Source organism: Mandrillus leucophaeus, unplaced genomic scaffold (assembly GCF_000951045.1).
Source record: "Mandrillus leucophaeus isolate KB7577 unplaced genomic scaffold, Mleu.le_1.0 Scaffold208, whole genome shotgun sequence".
Taxonomy (NCBI): domain Eukaryota; kingdom Metazoa; phylum Chordata; class Mammalia; order Primates; family Cercopithecidae; genus Mandrillus; species Mandrillus leucophaeus.
In genome coordinates this window covers 1,626,572-1,641,762 of record NW_012102121.1, presented here as the reverse complement: position 1 = coordinate 1,641,762, position 15,191 = coordinate 1,626,572, and the positions used below count along the sequence as shown (strand labels likewise).

Here is a 15,191-nt window from a genome sequence, read left to right as displayed (position 1 = left end):
AAATGTAGCAACTGATATTTACATACCTATTGTGTTGTTGAAGATATTGCTGTAAATAAGCTTTGTTCCTCAGTGAATTCCAGGGATGTTTTGTCATTTTCATTTGATTAATGTAGTATTCTTTGAGGCTGGGGAGGAGTTATTCCAGACTCTCTGAGAATGTAGGGGGATAGACTCCCAAGTCTCTGAGCCAGAAAAACACCAAAGATGCCCCCTTCTGTTTGTGGCCTGAACAGGTCCCTGGACATGGAAGTAGTACCATCTATATTATTGAACTAGGCCTGAGAAATCTGGAATTTTTTTGAGGCCGGGTCTTGCTATGTTGCTCAGGCTGGCCTCTGGCACAGCTAGCCCTTTTTTTTTTTTTTTTTTTTTTAAATTATACTTTTAAGTTCTAGGGTGCATGTGTACAACGTGCAGGTTTGTTACGTATGTATACATGTGCCATGTTGGTGTGTTGCACCCATTAACTGGTCATTTACATTAGGTATATCTCCTAATTCTGTCCCTCTCCTCTCCCACAACCCCACAACAGGCCCCGGTGTGGGATGTTCCCCACCCTGTGGCACAGCTAGCTTTTAAAGTCCTTCTTACTATCTTTTGGGGATAAGGGGAAGGAGTGCTTTCTATCTTTTTAGATTAGGCCCACTTTCTGCATTTGCTTCCCTTCAGGCTGTTTGAAAAGGAGGGATGTCTGCAGTTAAGATCTGCCCCAATAGGGGTGGTTGGTTGTTCTTTGAATTTCGGCTTTCAGAGTAATGAGCAACTAGGCCAGGCATGGTAGCTCACACCTATAATCCCAGCACTTTCGGAGGCTGAGGTGAGCGGATCACTGGAAGCCGGGAGTTCAAGACCAGCCTGGCCAATATGGCCAGTGAAATCCCAACTCAGAAAAAGAAAAAACAAAGTAATGAGCAACTTTTCCATTTCGATTCTCAGCATGGAATATGTAAATATTAGTCAAAACTTGAAGCGGGGGGTGGTGGCTTACGCCTGTAATCCCAGTACTTTGGGAGGGTGAGGTGGGTGGATCACTTGAGGTCAGGAGTTCAAGACCAGCCTGGACAACGTGGTGAAACCCTGTCTCCACTAAAAATACAAAAATTACCCAGGCATGGTGACGCAGGCCTGTAATCCCAGCTACTCGGGAGACTGAGGCACAAAAATCATTTGAACCTGGGAGGTGGAGGTTGTGGTGAGCTGAGATTATGCCACTGCACTCCAACCTCGGTGACAGAGCAAAACTCTGTCTCAAAAAATTAAAAAAAAAAACCCTTGAACAGTCATTCAACAGATACGTAGTAGAGTCCCAGGGCTTGAGGAGGAAAGGTACAACATTTACCATAACATGGTTTATTCACTTTGATAATCTTTGGAAACGTTGGACTTGGTTTTCATGATTAAAATACACTGGATTTTTATTCTGAGCTGCTAGATTAATCTGTTCCTTCCAGATAACAATGCAGGGAAATGGTATATACACAGAAACCAACGTTACTAGTAGCATTACTGCCAGGTGAGTGCGAAACAATAATTCTATTATCTTGTTAGAATTTATGGGGAAGATGGATTGGATTTTTTAAAATTTTTTTATTTTTTGAGACGGAGTCTCGCTCTGTCGCCCAGGCTGGAGTGCAGTGGCTGGATCTCAGCTCACTGCAAGCTCCGTCCCCCAGGTTTACGCCATTCTCCTGCCTCAGCCTCCCGAGTAGCTGGGACTACAGGCGCCTGCCACCTCGCTCGGCTAGTTTGTGTTTTTTAGTGGAGACGGGGTTTCACTGTGTTAGCCAGGATGATCTCGATCTCCTGACCTCGTGATCCACCCGTCTCGGCCTCCCAAAGTGCTGGGATTACAGGCTTGAGCCACCGCGCCCGGCCCTGGATTGGATTTTTTAATTAAAAAAAATTTTTTGTTAGAGGCTCATGCCACTGTGCCCATAAAAAATAGTTTTGTAGAGAGGGAGTCTCCCTGTATTGCCCAGACTGGCCTTGAACTCCTTGCTCAAGCCACCCTTCCACCTCAACTTCCCAAATTGTTGAGATTATAGGTGTGAGCCACCATGCCTGTCTCAGAAAAGTTTTTAATTTTCATAAAGTCCATTTTGTCTAGTTTTTCTTTTTTTGCCTGTAGTTTTGGTGTCATATTGAAGAAATCATTGCTAAATCCAGTGTTGTAAAGCATTTGCTTTGTGTTTTTCTCTGAGAGTTTTATAGTTTTAGCTCTTAAATTTAGGCCTTTACTCTTCAGTTCAGGATTTTAATGAAGAGAGAATGTGGAAAGGTGCTAGTCATAATTTTCTCTTCTTGTTTGCTTATTCCCATGCTTGCTGCCATTTTGGTCTTTGATCAAAGACCTAGTATTTAAAATGATATTTAACAGTGCCTTCAGCTTACTTTGAATTTTCCTCTTTCTGGTTCTCATTTCATTTTATAGTAGTGGCTTATAATTCCATGGTGTTTGCCCTTCCTGATTGTAAAGGGTGCAGACTGTTTTATAATATAACCTTCCTGTGTTTAGCTGTCAAATACCACAAATATAATACAAGGAGAATTTAATTCTTTTCTAGCCTTAGAAGTCACTAACTGGGTATAGGTAGTTGTATCATCAGGGATCAGTAAATTGGAAATTGGATGCCCTGGATTGGAATGTTGGTGCCATTAGGAACAATGATAATATTGTCTGGGTAGTGAGTATAGGATGAAGAAGGAAGTGTAATTGTGTAGGACATGAATATTATTTTATAATATAATTGTTTGTTTTTTTTTAAAGGATTTGGACGTGGCAGAGGGAGAGGGGCAGGAAGGTTCTCAACCCAAGGCATGGGGTAAGTCATAGCCATCCTATTTTTATAGTTATTTAATTCCCTAGTTTTTATGCTTCAATTGCCTCTAATACCCTGCATCTAATTTGATCATCATGGTGAATCTAGTGTTTTCTATACTTAAAGAGATTTACAAATAAGAAAAATAATATGAATAAAATTGATCTTTTAAATAGGCATTAGAGCAGGGTTTCTAGCCTTGGCACTATTGATTGTGGATTGGATAATACTTCCATGGAGTGGTAGGGTCTCCTGTATATTGTAGGATGTTTAGCAACATCTGTCCTCTCTGTACTATTAATAAATATCAGTAGCAGTCACCTGAAGTTGTGACAACATACCTACAGACATACCTAAATGGCACTGCCTAAGGGCCATGTTAGTTAATCCAGCCATTGTCTTCGAATGCTAAGTAAATGTAGTGCTTATTTATGTATAAGTGATATCTTTTTCCTGAATTGTAATAGTGAACATTGAACAGACTCAAAGGTAGTAAAATCAGAGGTTTATTTCTTGTTTCCGGGTGTTATTTTACTTTTTGTTGCTTCTAAAACATTAGCTCCCATTGAATTTTTAGAAAAAGTTTTAAAACATCCTGTGGAAGCCATACGTAGATGCAGTCAAGGAAGGGAATTGGCTCCAAGAAAAGCCCTTTGTCTCTCTCTAACTTCAGGCAGCACTCTTGGTGTCAGTGCCTTCTAGATAAGTGGTGGTGCCTCCTGCAATCTGCCTTCTGCCTAAGCTCCTTCGAGGAAAAGGAGGGATGAAAACACAGGGAGCAAACTCTCAGGAGCGCTTTAAGACATAGCCCTGCCCATTAGCTGTAAATTGTTTTGTGGATTTTTCTGTTTACTTCACATTCCTTTGTGAAAATTTTAAAGGTAATATTTGTTTTGGCTCATGTTAGACCTCTGAACCATGATTCAGTTAAACTGGGTGTTCAGTTTAGGATTTTATTGAAAAGAAATAGAGGTGCTGAACAAAATGTTTTCTTCTTTATCTAATGTTTCTATAAAGGAGCATATAATTCTAAGCTATAAAAGGTTCAGAGCCAAACTTGGATTCTGACTTGGGAAGAAAATACCTGTGTTTCCTATTTATTCCTTATTTTTCAGCAGGACTCTTATGAGAGCCCTTATTCTGCCTTGAAAGATTATGGGTCTCCTTGTCTGCTTTAGGATGCTGAGGACCATGTTTTAGGAAAATAAGGCTATTATACCAGAATGTGTGGAAGGTCCCTAGGCAGCTTCTGGTTTTCACATCTGCATCTCCATGGCTGGCAGAATTAGTTATATTTAAATAGGGGAAGGAGAGGTGATGTCTTTTACAGTGGCTGTGAGAAGACACTGGGCTTGTTTGGTGGAAGATCATGTATGGTTAATATTTTGGCTTAGGTGCTTGCTTCTCTTGCCTTTATTATTTCTTTATTTCAAACCCCAGGACATTTAATCCTGCGGACTATTCAGATTCTACATCTACAGATGTGTGTGGGACAAAGCTAGTAGTTTGGGAAGCTGCTCAGAATGGTGCAAATGAGGGAACTGGTAAGTGTTCTGTTTTTGCCAGAGATGAGTTTTAAATGTTTGAGCTATTAAGAGTTTTATGTTCTCATGCAAAGATGAAGTCTAAATGTGCTGATGGAAAAGAATGAAAAACAGGCTACTGTCCTACCTCTGAAACTATTCTTAGTTGGTTCTTACCACCAAAGTCTGTCACATATAAATCTCATGATGACAAAGAATTTGATTTTCCCTTCTGCGAGCTAAGAAAGAGGCTATATAAGGTAATTGGCATAAATCAGCACAAACCCACACTCCAATCAAAGTATGTCACAGATATATAGAATTTCTGAGGAGAAGATTTTTTACTGGAAGTACTTCCCATTTCTAATGGTAGATTCTCTGGTCAGATAATGTATGATAATGTGGTAGATGATAGATGGATTTGTAGCAACGTTGCTACTGCAGGTTTTTCTGTATCATGCTGTTTCTGGATTATTTTCTGAAATTCTTGGGGTAAATATTGGTTGTTTATTTATATAGAGCTCTTTGTACAGTAAGTATTGAGATTATACTTATAGAAACATAATTTAGCCAGGTGCAGTGGCTCACACCTGTAATCCCAGCACTTTGGGAGACCGAGGCAGATGGAGCATTTGAGGTCAGGAATTCGAGAGCAGCCTGGCCAACATGGTGAAACACCGTCTCTACAGAAATATAAAAAAATTAGCCAGGCTTGGTGGTGCGTGCCTGTAATCCCAGCTGCTTGGGAGGCTGAGACAGGAGAATTGCTTGAACCCAGGAGGTGGAGGTTGCAATGAGCCGAGATCGTGCCATTGCACTCCAGCCTGGGCAACAGAGCGAGACTTCATCTCAAAACAACAACAACAAAAACAAAAACATAATTTAACACAATGAAATATAACCTAGATTTAGAATATAGTTCAATAAATTATCAAGCCCTGATGCAAGTGGTTCATGCCTGTAATCTCAGCATTTAGGTGGCTGAGGCGAGAGGATCACTTGAGCCACAGTTTGAGGTGAGCCTGATTAACATAGTAAGATCTCATCTATACTAAGAAAACGTAAAAAATTAACATGGCATGGTGGTGTGCGCCTATAGTCCCAGCTGCTTGGGAGGCTGGAGAGGGGAGTGTCACTTGAGCCTGGGAGGTTGAGGATGATATAAGCTATGATTGTATCACTGCACTCCAACCTGGCAACAGAGCAAGGCTGTGTCTCAAAAAATAAAAAATAAAATAAAATAATGCACACAAGCATCCATATAACATCAACCCTAGCCAGAAAGTAAGAGAGTACGACCAGAATCACAACTAATCAACTGTAAATAGAGAAACTGTAAAGAGGGTCAACAAAATTTGTAAGTTGTTATTTGAAAACACTAGTAAAATTGTTAAGCTTCTTATGAGATCATCAAGGGAAGGTGAAGAACATGAGTAATTAGTTCCAGGAAGGAGAAAAGGAATATTGGTATAGATCATACAGATATTAAGGAGATTATAAGATACTGTATGTCGATTTTTTTTTTTTTTGGCAACAAGTTTGGAATTACTGACTAATTTCACTCTTGTAAAAATCTTTAACCTAAGTATTTGAAAATAGAATTCAGTAAGACAGAAACAGGAAAAGGTTACCATAACCACGTTAAAATTATGCTTGGGTCGAGCGTGTTAAATCACACCTGTAATCCCAGCACTTTGGGATGCTTAGGTGGGCAGATCACTTGAGCTCAGGAGTTTAAGACCAGCCTGGGCAACATGGTGAAACCCCATCTCTGCAAAAAAATACAAAAATTAGCTGGGTGTAGTAGCATATGCCTGTGGTCTCAGCTACTTGGGATGCTGAGGTGGGAGAATCACTTGAATCTGGGAGACATAGGTTGCATTGAGCTGAGATTCTGCCACTGCACTTTAGCCTGGGTGACAGAGTGGGACTCTGTCTCAAAAAAAGAAAGAGAGAGAGAAAGAACGAAAGAAAGAGAAAGAATGAATTACACCTGGTATTTAAGTTTGCTTAACTGTGTTTTTTGGGGTGGGGGAGTTTTGAGATGGAGTCTCTGTCACCCAGGCTGGAGTACAATGGCATGATCTTGGCTCACTGCAACCTCCACCTCCCAGGTTCAAGCGATTCTCCTGCCTCAGCGTCCTGAGTAGCTGGGATTACAGGTTTCCGGCACTATGCCTGGCTAATTTTTTTGTATTTTTAGTAGGCAGGGTTTCACCATGTTGGCCAGGCTAGTCTCGAACTGCTGACCTCAAATGGTCCACTCACCTTGGCCTCCCAAAGTGCTGGGATTACAGGCGTAAGCCACCGTGCCCCACCTTCTTTTCTTTTTCTTTTTTTTAAGAGAACATCTCACTCTGTTGTCCGGGCCGGAGTGCAGTGGTGTGATCATCTCTCACTGTAGCCTTGAACCACTGGATTCAAGCCATCCTCCCACCTTAACCTGCCTAGTACTTACTGCTGGGACTATGGCACACACCACTGCACTGGGTGAATTTTAAAATTTTTTGTAGATACAAGATTTTGCATTGTTGCAGAGGCTGGTCTTGAACTCCTGGCTTCAAAGATCCTCCCACCCAGCCAGTGCTGGGATTACTGACATGAGCGACCATGCCCAGCTTAGTTTGTTTAACTTTTAAAAAACAAATCAGTCCACTCCTAGATGCATACCCAAAAGACAGGAAAATGTAGATTCACATAAAAATCTTGTACAAAAAGATTCATAGCAACATAATTCATATTTATAAAAAAGTAGAAACAACCCATACTTCCTATTGAACAGGTCTGTCAGGGTAGGGGAAGAAACCTCAAATGTTTATCAATGGATGAATGTATAAGCAAAATATAGAATATACATAGAATAGAATAATGTTCAGCCATAAAAAGGAATTAAGGTACATGCTACAACATGAATGAACCTTGAAAATAGTATGCAGAGTCACAGAAAGACCACATATATTGTGTTTTATGATTTTATTTGTCTGAAATGTCTAAGGCAAATTTATAGGGACAGAAATTAGCTTGGTGGTTGCCTAGGACTGGAACTATTTGGGAAAAGTGGTGAGTGTCTACGAATGAGTATGGGGTTTGTTTCAGAGGTGATGGTTACACAAATTGTGAATATACTAAAAATTATTCAGCCGTCTACTGTAAAAGGGTAGATTTCATGTTATGTGTGTTATATATAAAAATACAGAAATAAGTATTATCCATTTAACAGAATTAAAGATAAAAATCCTTATGATTATTTCTGTAAGGAAAAGCGTTCAATATTCGTTCATGATTAAAACAAACCAACAGTGTTTCTGAATGGCATGTGGGATTTGAGCTGGATAATGGTCTTTGATTCCAGCAACATGGAGACTTTGTACCACGGCCCATTCTTAGTGCTTGAATGTCCCAACGTGAAGCTGATGAAGCCGACCAGGCTGCACATGCCTTCAGCCATGACTGTGTATGCTTTGGTGGTGATGTCTTGCTTCCTCATGACTAGAGGAATAATTTATGATGTTATTGTTGAACCTCCAAGTGTTGGCCGATGAACATGGGCATCAGAGGCCAGTAGCTTTCTTGGTGTACAGAGTAAATGGACAATATATTATTATGGAAGGACTTGCATCCAGCTTCCTGTTTACAGTGGGAGGTTTAGGTTTCATAATCCTGGACCAGTCAAATGCACCAGATATCCCCAAACGCAGCAAATTTCTTCTTCTATTCTTTGGATTTGTTTGTGTCCTATTGAGTTTTTTTTACAGTTAGAGTATTCATGAGAATGAAACAGCCAGGCAATCTGATAGGTTATAGTGTCTTTTGAGAAGAAATCAATGGATACTGGATTTGCTCCTGTCAATGAAGTTTTAAAGTCTATACCAATCCGCTATTGTGAAATGTGGAAAAGAATGAAGAGCAGCAGTAAAGAAATATGTAGTGAAAACACTGGAGGTGTATTGATGCTTGGAGTAAAATTTCTTCTTGGTATCAGAGACAAGTTTATCACAGTATTTTTTTTCCTGCTGATCTGTTGAGATCAGTGATGTTGAGTGACATTTTCTTCTTAGTTTTTCGTTTTTTAAAGAAAATATACTCCAGTTTACAAATATAATATTGAATAAAGTGATTATGTTTTACAGCCCCTTTAACTTTTTTTTGTAGATGACATTTCTGATTTTCAGAATTAATGTAAAATCAAGAAGCAAGATTCCATAAGTTGAGAATTCTGGATGGCTGATCAGTTTTACCTATGTTGCCTTGCCTTTTAAGAGGGAGTGTGAGAATACATTATTCCAAATATGTATGTATGACTGTTTCCTGAACAATAAGATCTATGAAAGGAGCAGAAATAATTTTTCTAATTAAAAACAAACAAAACCCTGGCAATTAGAAATACAAGGAATTTCCTTAATCAGATAAGGAATATCTGTAAACTTACAGCAGGTATTACAGTCACTGGTGATATATTGAGTGTTTTTCCTCTGGAACAGGATAAAAACATGTGGTCACTGCTTCCATTCGCACTGTTCTGGAGGTCCTAGCCAGTGCAATAAAGAAAAATAAGTAAGTCATAAGGACTGGAAAGGGAGAATAAACCGTTGTTTTCTGTGATTATGTAAAAGAAACTATAGATGAGTTATTGGAGAGTTTCACAAGCACAAAATGCAAGACACAAGTTTCATGAATGAGTGTATTTCTGTAAATCGTCAACAAACAGAAAATGGAAAAAAATTGCTAGTAGCTCCAGAAAACACCAAATACCTAGGAATAAGTCTAATGATATGTAAAATATGTAAGATTAGAAAAAATAGAAAACAATATTGAGAGAAAATAAAGAAGACAATAAATAGAGGGATATACCACTTTAATATATTTTAGTCTTACTGTTGTGACATTTAGTTTTTATTGACTCAGTCTTTGAATTTATTAATCCATGGTAGTCCATCTCATGTAAATATTCCCCACTGATTTAAAAAAAAAATCAAATTTGTTGATGTAGTTTATATATATATATGATAAAATTCTCCCTTTAGAGGTATAGAGGATGAATTCTAACAAATGCGTATAGAATTATAACCAGCATTAAAATATAATTATGGTGCTTCTTTACTAGCAATGAACAATTGTAAACAAAGAATAAGAAAAACAGTACTTTTTTTAAGAGTACCAAAAAAACAAGAAATAGTTGTATTTCTGACTATATATATGCAAGATTTGTATGTTGATATTATGCAACATGTTGGGAAAGATAAAAGAAGACCCTCATAAAAGGGAACATATTCAGTGTTCATGAATTGGAAGACTCAAAATCTTTGAAATGTCATTTCTCTCCAAATTGATCGATAGCTTCAGCATAATTCCAATCAAAATCTTCTCAGATTTTTGACAACTTGATTCTTTTTTTTGAGATGGATTCTCACTCTGTCACCCAGGCTGGAGTGCAGTGTTGCAATCTTACCTCACTGCAACCTCCACTTCCTGGGTTCAAGTGATCTCCTACCTCAGCCTCCTGAGTAGCTGGGATTACAGGTGTGTGCCACCATGCCCAGCTGGTTTTTTTTTTTTTTCCCCCTGTATTTTTAGCAGAGACGGGGTTTCACCATGTTGGCCGGGTCAGTATTGAACTCCTGACCTCAAGTGATCTGCCCACCTCAGCCTCCCAAAGTGGTGAGATTACAGGTGTGAGATATTTTGCCTGGCCTTGACCACTTGACTCTAAAATTTTTATATAATATTAAAGGGACTAAAGTAGCATAAACAGTTTTGAAAAGAAAAAAAAGTTCTACACTCCCTAATTTTAAGAACTGCTCTAACACTACAGTAAGCAAGACATATAAATCAATAGCATAGTAGTTTACATATACATATGGCTAATTGTTTTTTGTCAAAGATTATGAGGCAGTTCAATGGCATACATTATACTGTATACAAAAATTACCCTGCAAGTTTATACTTAAACATGAAACCTAAAAGTACAACTTACAAAGAACTTATAGTGGCAAATCTTAGTGACTTTAGGTTAGGTGAAGATTTCTTATATAGAATCTGATAAGCCTGAGTCATAAAAGAGAAAACTGACAAAGTACATTTTATCAAAAATTGTAAAATTCTTCTGAAGAGAAAAATGATAGGATGAGCTGTAGTCTTGGAGAAAATGTTTATATAAAATCCATATTTGATAAGGACTTATATACAAAATAAATAAAGAACTCTCACAATTCAGTAATAAGAAAACAACCCCCTAAAACAAATGAGCAATTAAAAATGGGGAAAAAAAATGGAAGAAGTTCTAGAAATGGATAGTAGTGATTGTACAGCATTGGGAATATACTCAGTGCCACTAAATTGTACACTTGAAGAGGGTTAGACGTGGTAAATTTTGTATAATGTCTATTTCAACACGGAGACTGGTGAAGGATAATTTCCTGTGAATCTGTAATTATTTTAACAGAAAAAGTTCATAGAAAGCAAAGTATTTGCATTTACAAGGGAAGATGATAAATGGATAGCAAACAAATCCGTAAGAATGTGCTCATCATCATTCGTCATTGGGGAAATACAAAGTAAAGCCACATTGAGTTACGCCCATTCACCTATTAAAATGACTTTAAAGGAAACGAAAAATTCCAAGTGCTGGTGAGGATTGTGGAATAACAGGTACTCATATACATGCCTGGTGGGAAAGCATACCTTTATCATACCATCTGACAACCCCATTCTTAGGTTTTTATAAAAGTGGAATGAAAACACATCCAAACAAAAATATGTATGTGATATTATAGTGCCTTTATTAATACCTCCACTGATGTTTTTTTTCTTCTTTTTTTTTAAGAGATGAGGGTCTCAATTTGTTGCCCAGGCTGGAGTGTAGTTGGTATTCACAGGCATAATCTTAGTGCACTGCAACCTCAAACTCCTGGGCTCAAGTGATCCTCCTCCATCACCCTCCTGTGTAGCTGGAACTACAGCCCTGCATCACTGTGCACAGCTTCCACACAGTGTGGAGGAACTGTGTGTGGAAGCTGTGCCCACTTCCATGGCTTTGAAGCCGAATGTTGTCCAACTGTTGAAGCAGAATGTTGAATTAGTCAATTAGTTACTTTTTTTCTTATTTTATCTTTCCTCCTCTCTTTCTTCTTTCATCTCCTCCCACTTATTATTTAAAGTAGCAGATTTCTTGCTGAAAAGCATTTAGATAAGCAAAACCAGTTTGTTGTAGAATACAGTTAAAGGATGTCATCAGCTGATGGTGCTGGCTATTTTTCCAGAGGCCTCACAGAATGGTATTGGCTTGTTGATAAGGGAGTTCTGAGTCCAGGACTCGGCCTTATAGGCTCAGAAACCCAACTGTTGACGGTACAATAACCACAAATCTGTTCGCAATGTGAGGAGCATTCAAATTAACCAAACTAGAAAGACTTGTGTATACTCAGAATGCTAATTGATAAGTTTTCTAAAAACTGGTACCTGTTAAACAGATTAGAATACTCTCTTTGATGAGTGAGAAGGGAACTTGGTAAACATGGGCATGAGAGTGAGAATAATTGAAGTAATTTGAGCGTCCAAGAGCCATCAGGGATAAAATTCATAACTTGATTTGCAGTAACCTGTAAGAGTATGGATTTCAACTACATTTCACTATCCTTGGGCAGTAACGCAGCATATACATAGCTTTGACGGTGACTATCTTCTCTTGTGATGAATACTTTCATTCTTTTGATATGTTTAAACGCTCAATTTTACATTGGTCCACAGAACTGGCATCAGATACTCACAACGTAGCTCAGGATCTGTCAAACAAAAGTTCTTATGGACTCAAAGGTATGAATACTTAATTTTTTTAATTTTTTAAGTTAAGAATCTTATAAATTGCTTGCAATATCTTTCATTTTTTATCAAAGCTAGCTAATACAAATTTATCAGATAAATGTTTGTAAACTATACCCGTTTATTTGGTAATCAAATTTGCAGTTTGCTAATGGAAATGTTTGATTGACTTTCAAGGTGCCACAGAATTTTCACCATTGTTTTCCTTTTTCCTAAGTGGCCTTCTTTAACATACATTCATTAGAGGACTAACACCAAGTTAAACTGAACATGAAGCATTCATCTCAAATACATTATTTTAAGCTGAAAATAAGGATTGTTGAAGTTTTTCCCTTATGTTTTGGGGTGTAGGTCTAATGTGAACCAAATTAAAATTTTAATATTCAAAAATATGATTAGGACCTGAGCCTCTGCCTTCTGTATTTAATGTCTGGAATTTTTTATAGTCTGTATGGCTAGTTCCTGCAATGTGGCACTTGCTTCTGACATGGGAGTTTTCCCTGTAATTTCCTGACATGCCACTCTATCATGTTGCATCTCTGCTTTTAACTGTTTTCCTGTTTTTCCTTCAGGCTACATAGTGCCTTGTACTTGCTTTTAAATGTACTCAGATTCTCACCCTACTATGCAAGTCCAAAGTTGTGTTTAATTATTTTCAAAATACTGCTCTCAAAGTGGTAGGCCAGTCTTTTTTTATTATTTTTATTATTTTATTTTTATTTTTATTATTTTTTTTGAGATGGAGTTTTGTTCTTGTTACCCAGGCTGGAGTGCAATGGCATGATCTCGGCTCACTGCAACCTCCACCTCCCGGGTTCAAGCAATTCTGCCTCAGTCTCCCAAGTAACTGGGATTTATAGGTGTGAGTCACCACCTCTGGCTAATTCTTTGTATTTTTAGTAGAGACGGGGTTTCACCATGTTGGCCAGGCTGGTCTCAAACTCCTGACCTCAGGTGATCCACCCACCTCTGCCTCCCGAAGTGCTGCAATTACAGGCATGAGCCACTGCTCCAGGCCTATTTATTTACTTATTTATTTCTGAGATGGAGTCTCTGTTGCCCAGGCTGGAGCAGTGGCATGATCTCAGCTCACTGCAGCCTCCGCCTCCTGGGTTCAAACGATTCTCCTGCCTCAGCCTCCCCAGTAGCTGGGACTATAGGCACACGCCACCACGCCCCGCTAATTTTTGTATTTTTAGTGGAGACAGGGTTTCACCATATTGACCAGGCTGGTCTTGAACTCCTGACCTCGTGATCCACCCACCTCAGCCTCCCAAAGTGCTGGGATTACAGGCATGAGCCACCATGCCCAGACTGTTTTTTTTTATTTTTAAGATACCTCCTGAATTGTCATGGTAGGTCATTCTTACTACGTATCATGTATAAAAGCCTGTTTTAACTTACTACATTAACTGTATGTATAGTGGCTGAGCTGCTCGAATTTATGTGTATTTTATTGCAGTTTTAAAACTTAGAAAAAAGAATGTATATTTTAAGCTTTAGAATACTTTTAATATTTTTTATGTAGGTTTTTGTAATGTTTCATCATTGTTTTTCTCCTGGAAATTTTCCTTTGTATCCGTGTGTGTGTATCCTTTATATCTGTGTGTGTGTATATTTCATCTTCCCCATCAAGCTTTGTCTTACCATGCTGGCTTTCATTAACTTCATCCTCCACATTTCCAGTGTTATTAGTGGTTTCTCAGAATTAAATGTTTTCCGTTTTGAAACCATCTGTATTTTACACCCAAATATTGCCACAGTTTACATCATATTTCACAGAGAGCCATCCCAATCTGAAATCAGTATATCGTGTTAAAAACATTCCACAAATAAGGACTCTCTTTCTAAGAGACAATCATCATTTTACTTAGGAGGAGGTCAGTTATTCCCCTATTTACATGATTCTAAGGAAGGTGGACATGGTTACCTGACTTCTTTTGTCTCACAAGCGCGCCCCTCCTCCTTTTCCCTCTCCATACACAACTTTTGGAGAGAAACAGAATTTTGTGTGTCAGATGATTAACTCCTTGCTTCCTATAAAGGAACTGAAAACATCCATATCCCGCTTTCTGGGGTTAGTCGTCGTTAATTTCTTAGTGTATTTCCTTTAAAACCGTTATCTATGGGCATGTTTTTTAGTACATACTATAAACAATGACCCTCTACTTATATAAGATCTGTAAATAAGCATTTTTTGAGTAGCAACACTTTTCTTTAAAGTACTTAGATGTGTTATGGATGAGTATTCTGTAAGAACTGTTTGAGTGCATCCTGTGTACTGACTTCAGAACTTAAAGCAGCAGACTTGATACAAGCAAGAGTAATGTTAAACTTTGCTGGAGACCTATTAGGAAACCATATAGTAGAGCTAACATTTTATTAAAAGGATGCTTCTCTAAATTTGATAGTTCAGTAATCCAACTAAAATAGGGTCCAAGACAGATTTGCCTTAAAATGAAATTTTTTGTTTTAAAGACTACATCATAAGAAATCAAATCATTGTTAAATGTCTATATTTGTGCTATGTCCATACTTTCTTAATCATGGCAGCATTGCTTGGATGTGACCTATATTGAAGCAAAATCCATTTTAAACACTGATTTGCGGTTATGTAGATAATGACTACTAGTCAAGTTGCATTTGTAAACATTACTTCAAAGAGAAGGGGAGAAAAGAAGTATTACTGATTTTACCGAGAATAGATTAAGATCATCCTGTTTCTTGGGTTGTAAACTAAATTGCTAGTGAGGTATATATATCTTTTCCTTAATAGTACACAAAAAGGATTCATTTGGACTCAGATTGTATTTGACTTTGTGGTATAAACTTTAATTGCTGTTGTTTCCCAACAGGGGCTTGGAAGAATTCTGTGGAGGAGTGGACAACAGAAGACTGGACTGAAGATGTAAGTGTTTGCTGTCAGATGAGACCTTTCTTTCTTTTTCTTTTTTCTTTTTTTCTTTTTCTTTTTTTTTTTTTTTTGAGGTGGAATTTTGCTTTTGTTTCACAGGCTAGAGTACAATGG

The 15,191-nt window shown here is 38.0% G+C and overlaps 1 protein-coding gene across 1 annotated transcript in view; it reads left to right on the top strand.

Annotated features, from left to right (window-relative positions):
• Nucleotides 1–15,191, top strand: part of UBAP2 (ubiquitin associated protein 2) — a 147,688-nt gene that overhangs the window by 84,475 nt on the left and 48,022 nt on the right. Inside the window, exons 7-10 of the mRNA XM_011980029.1 lie at nucleotides 2,771–2,825; nucleotides 4,263–4,366; nucleotides 12,092–12,157; nucleotides 15,019–15,071. Coding sequence (XP_011835419.1) covers nucleotides 2,771–2,825; nucleotides 4,263–4,366; nucleotides 12,092–12,157; nucleotides 15,019–15,071 — 278 coding nt within the window. The remainder of the gene's footprint in view (nucleotides 1–2,770; nucleotides 2,826–4,262; nucleotides 4,367–12,091; nucleotides 12,158–15,018; nucleotides 15,072–15,191) is intronic.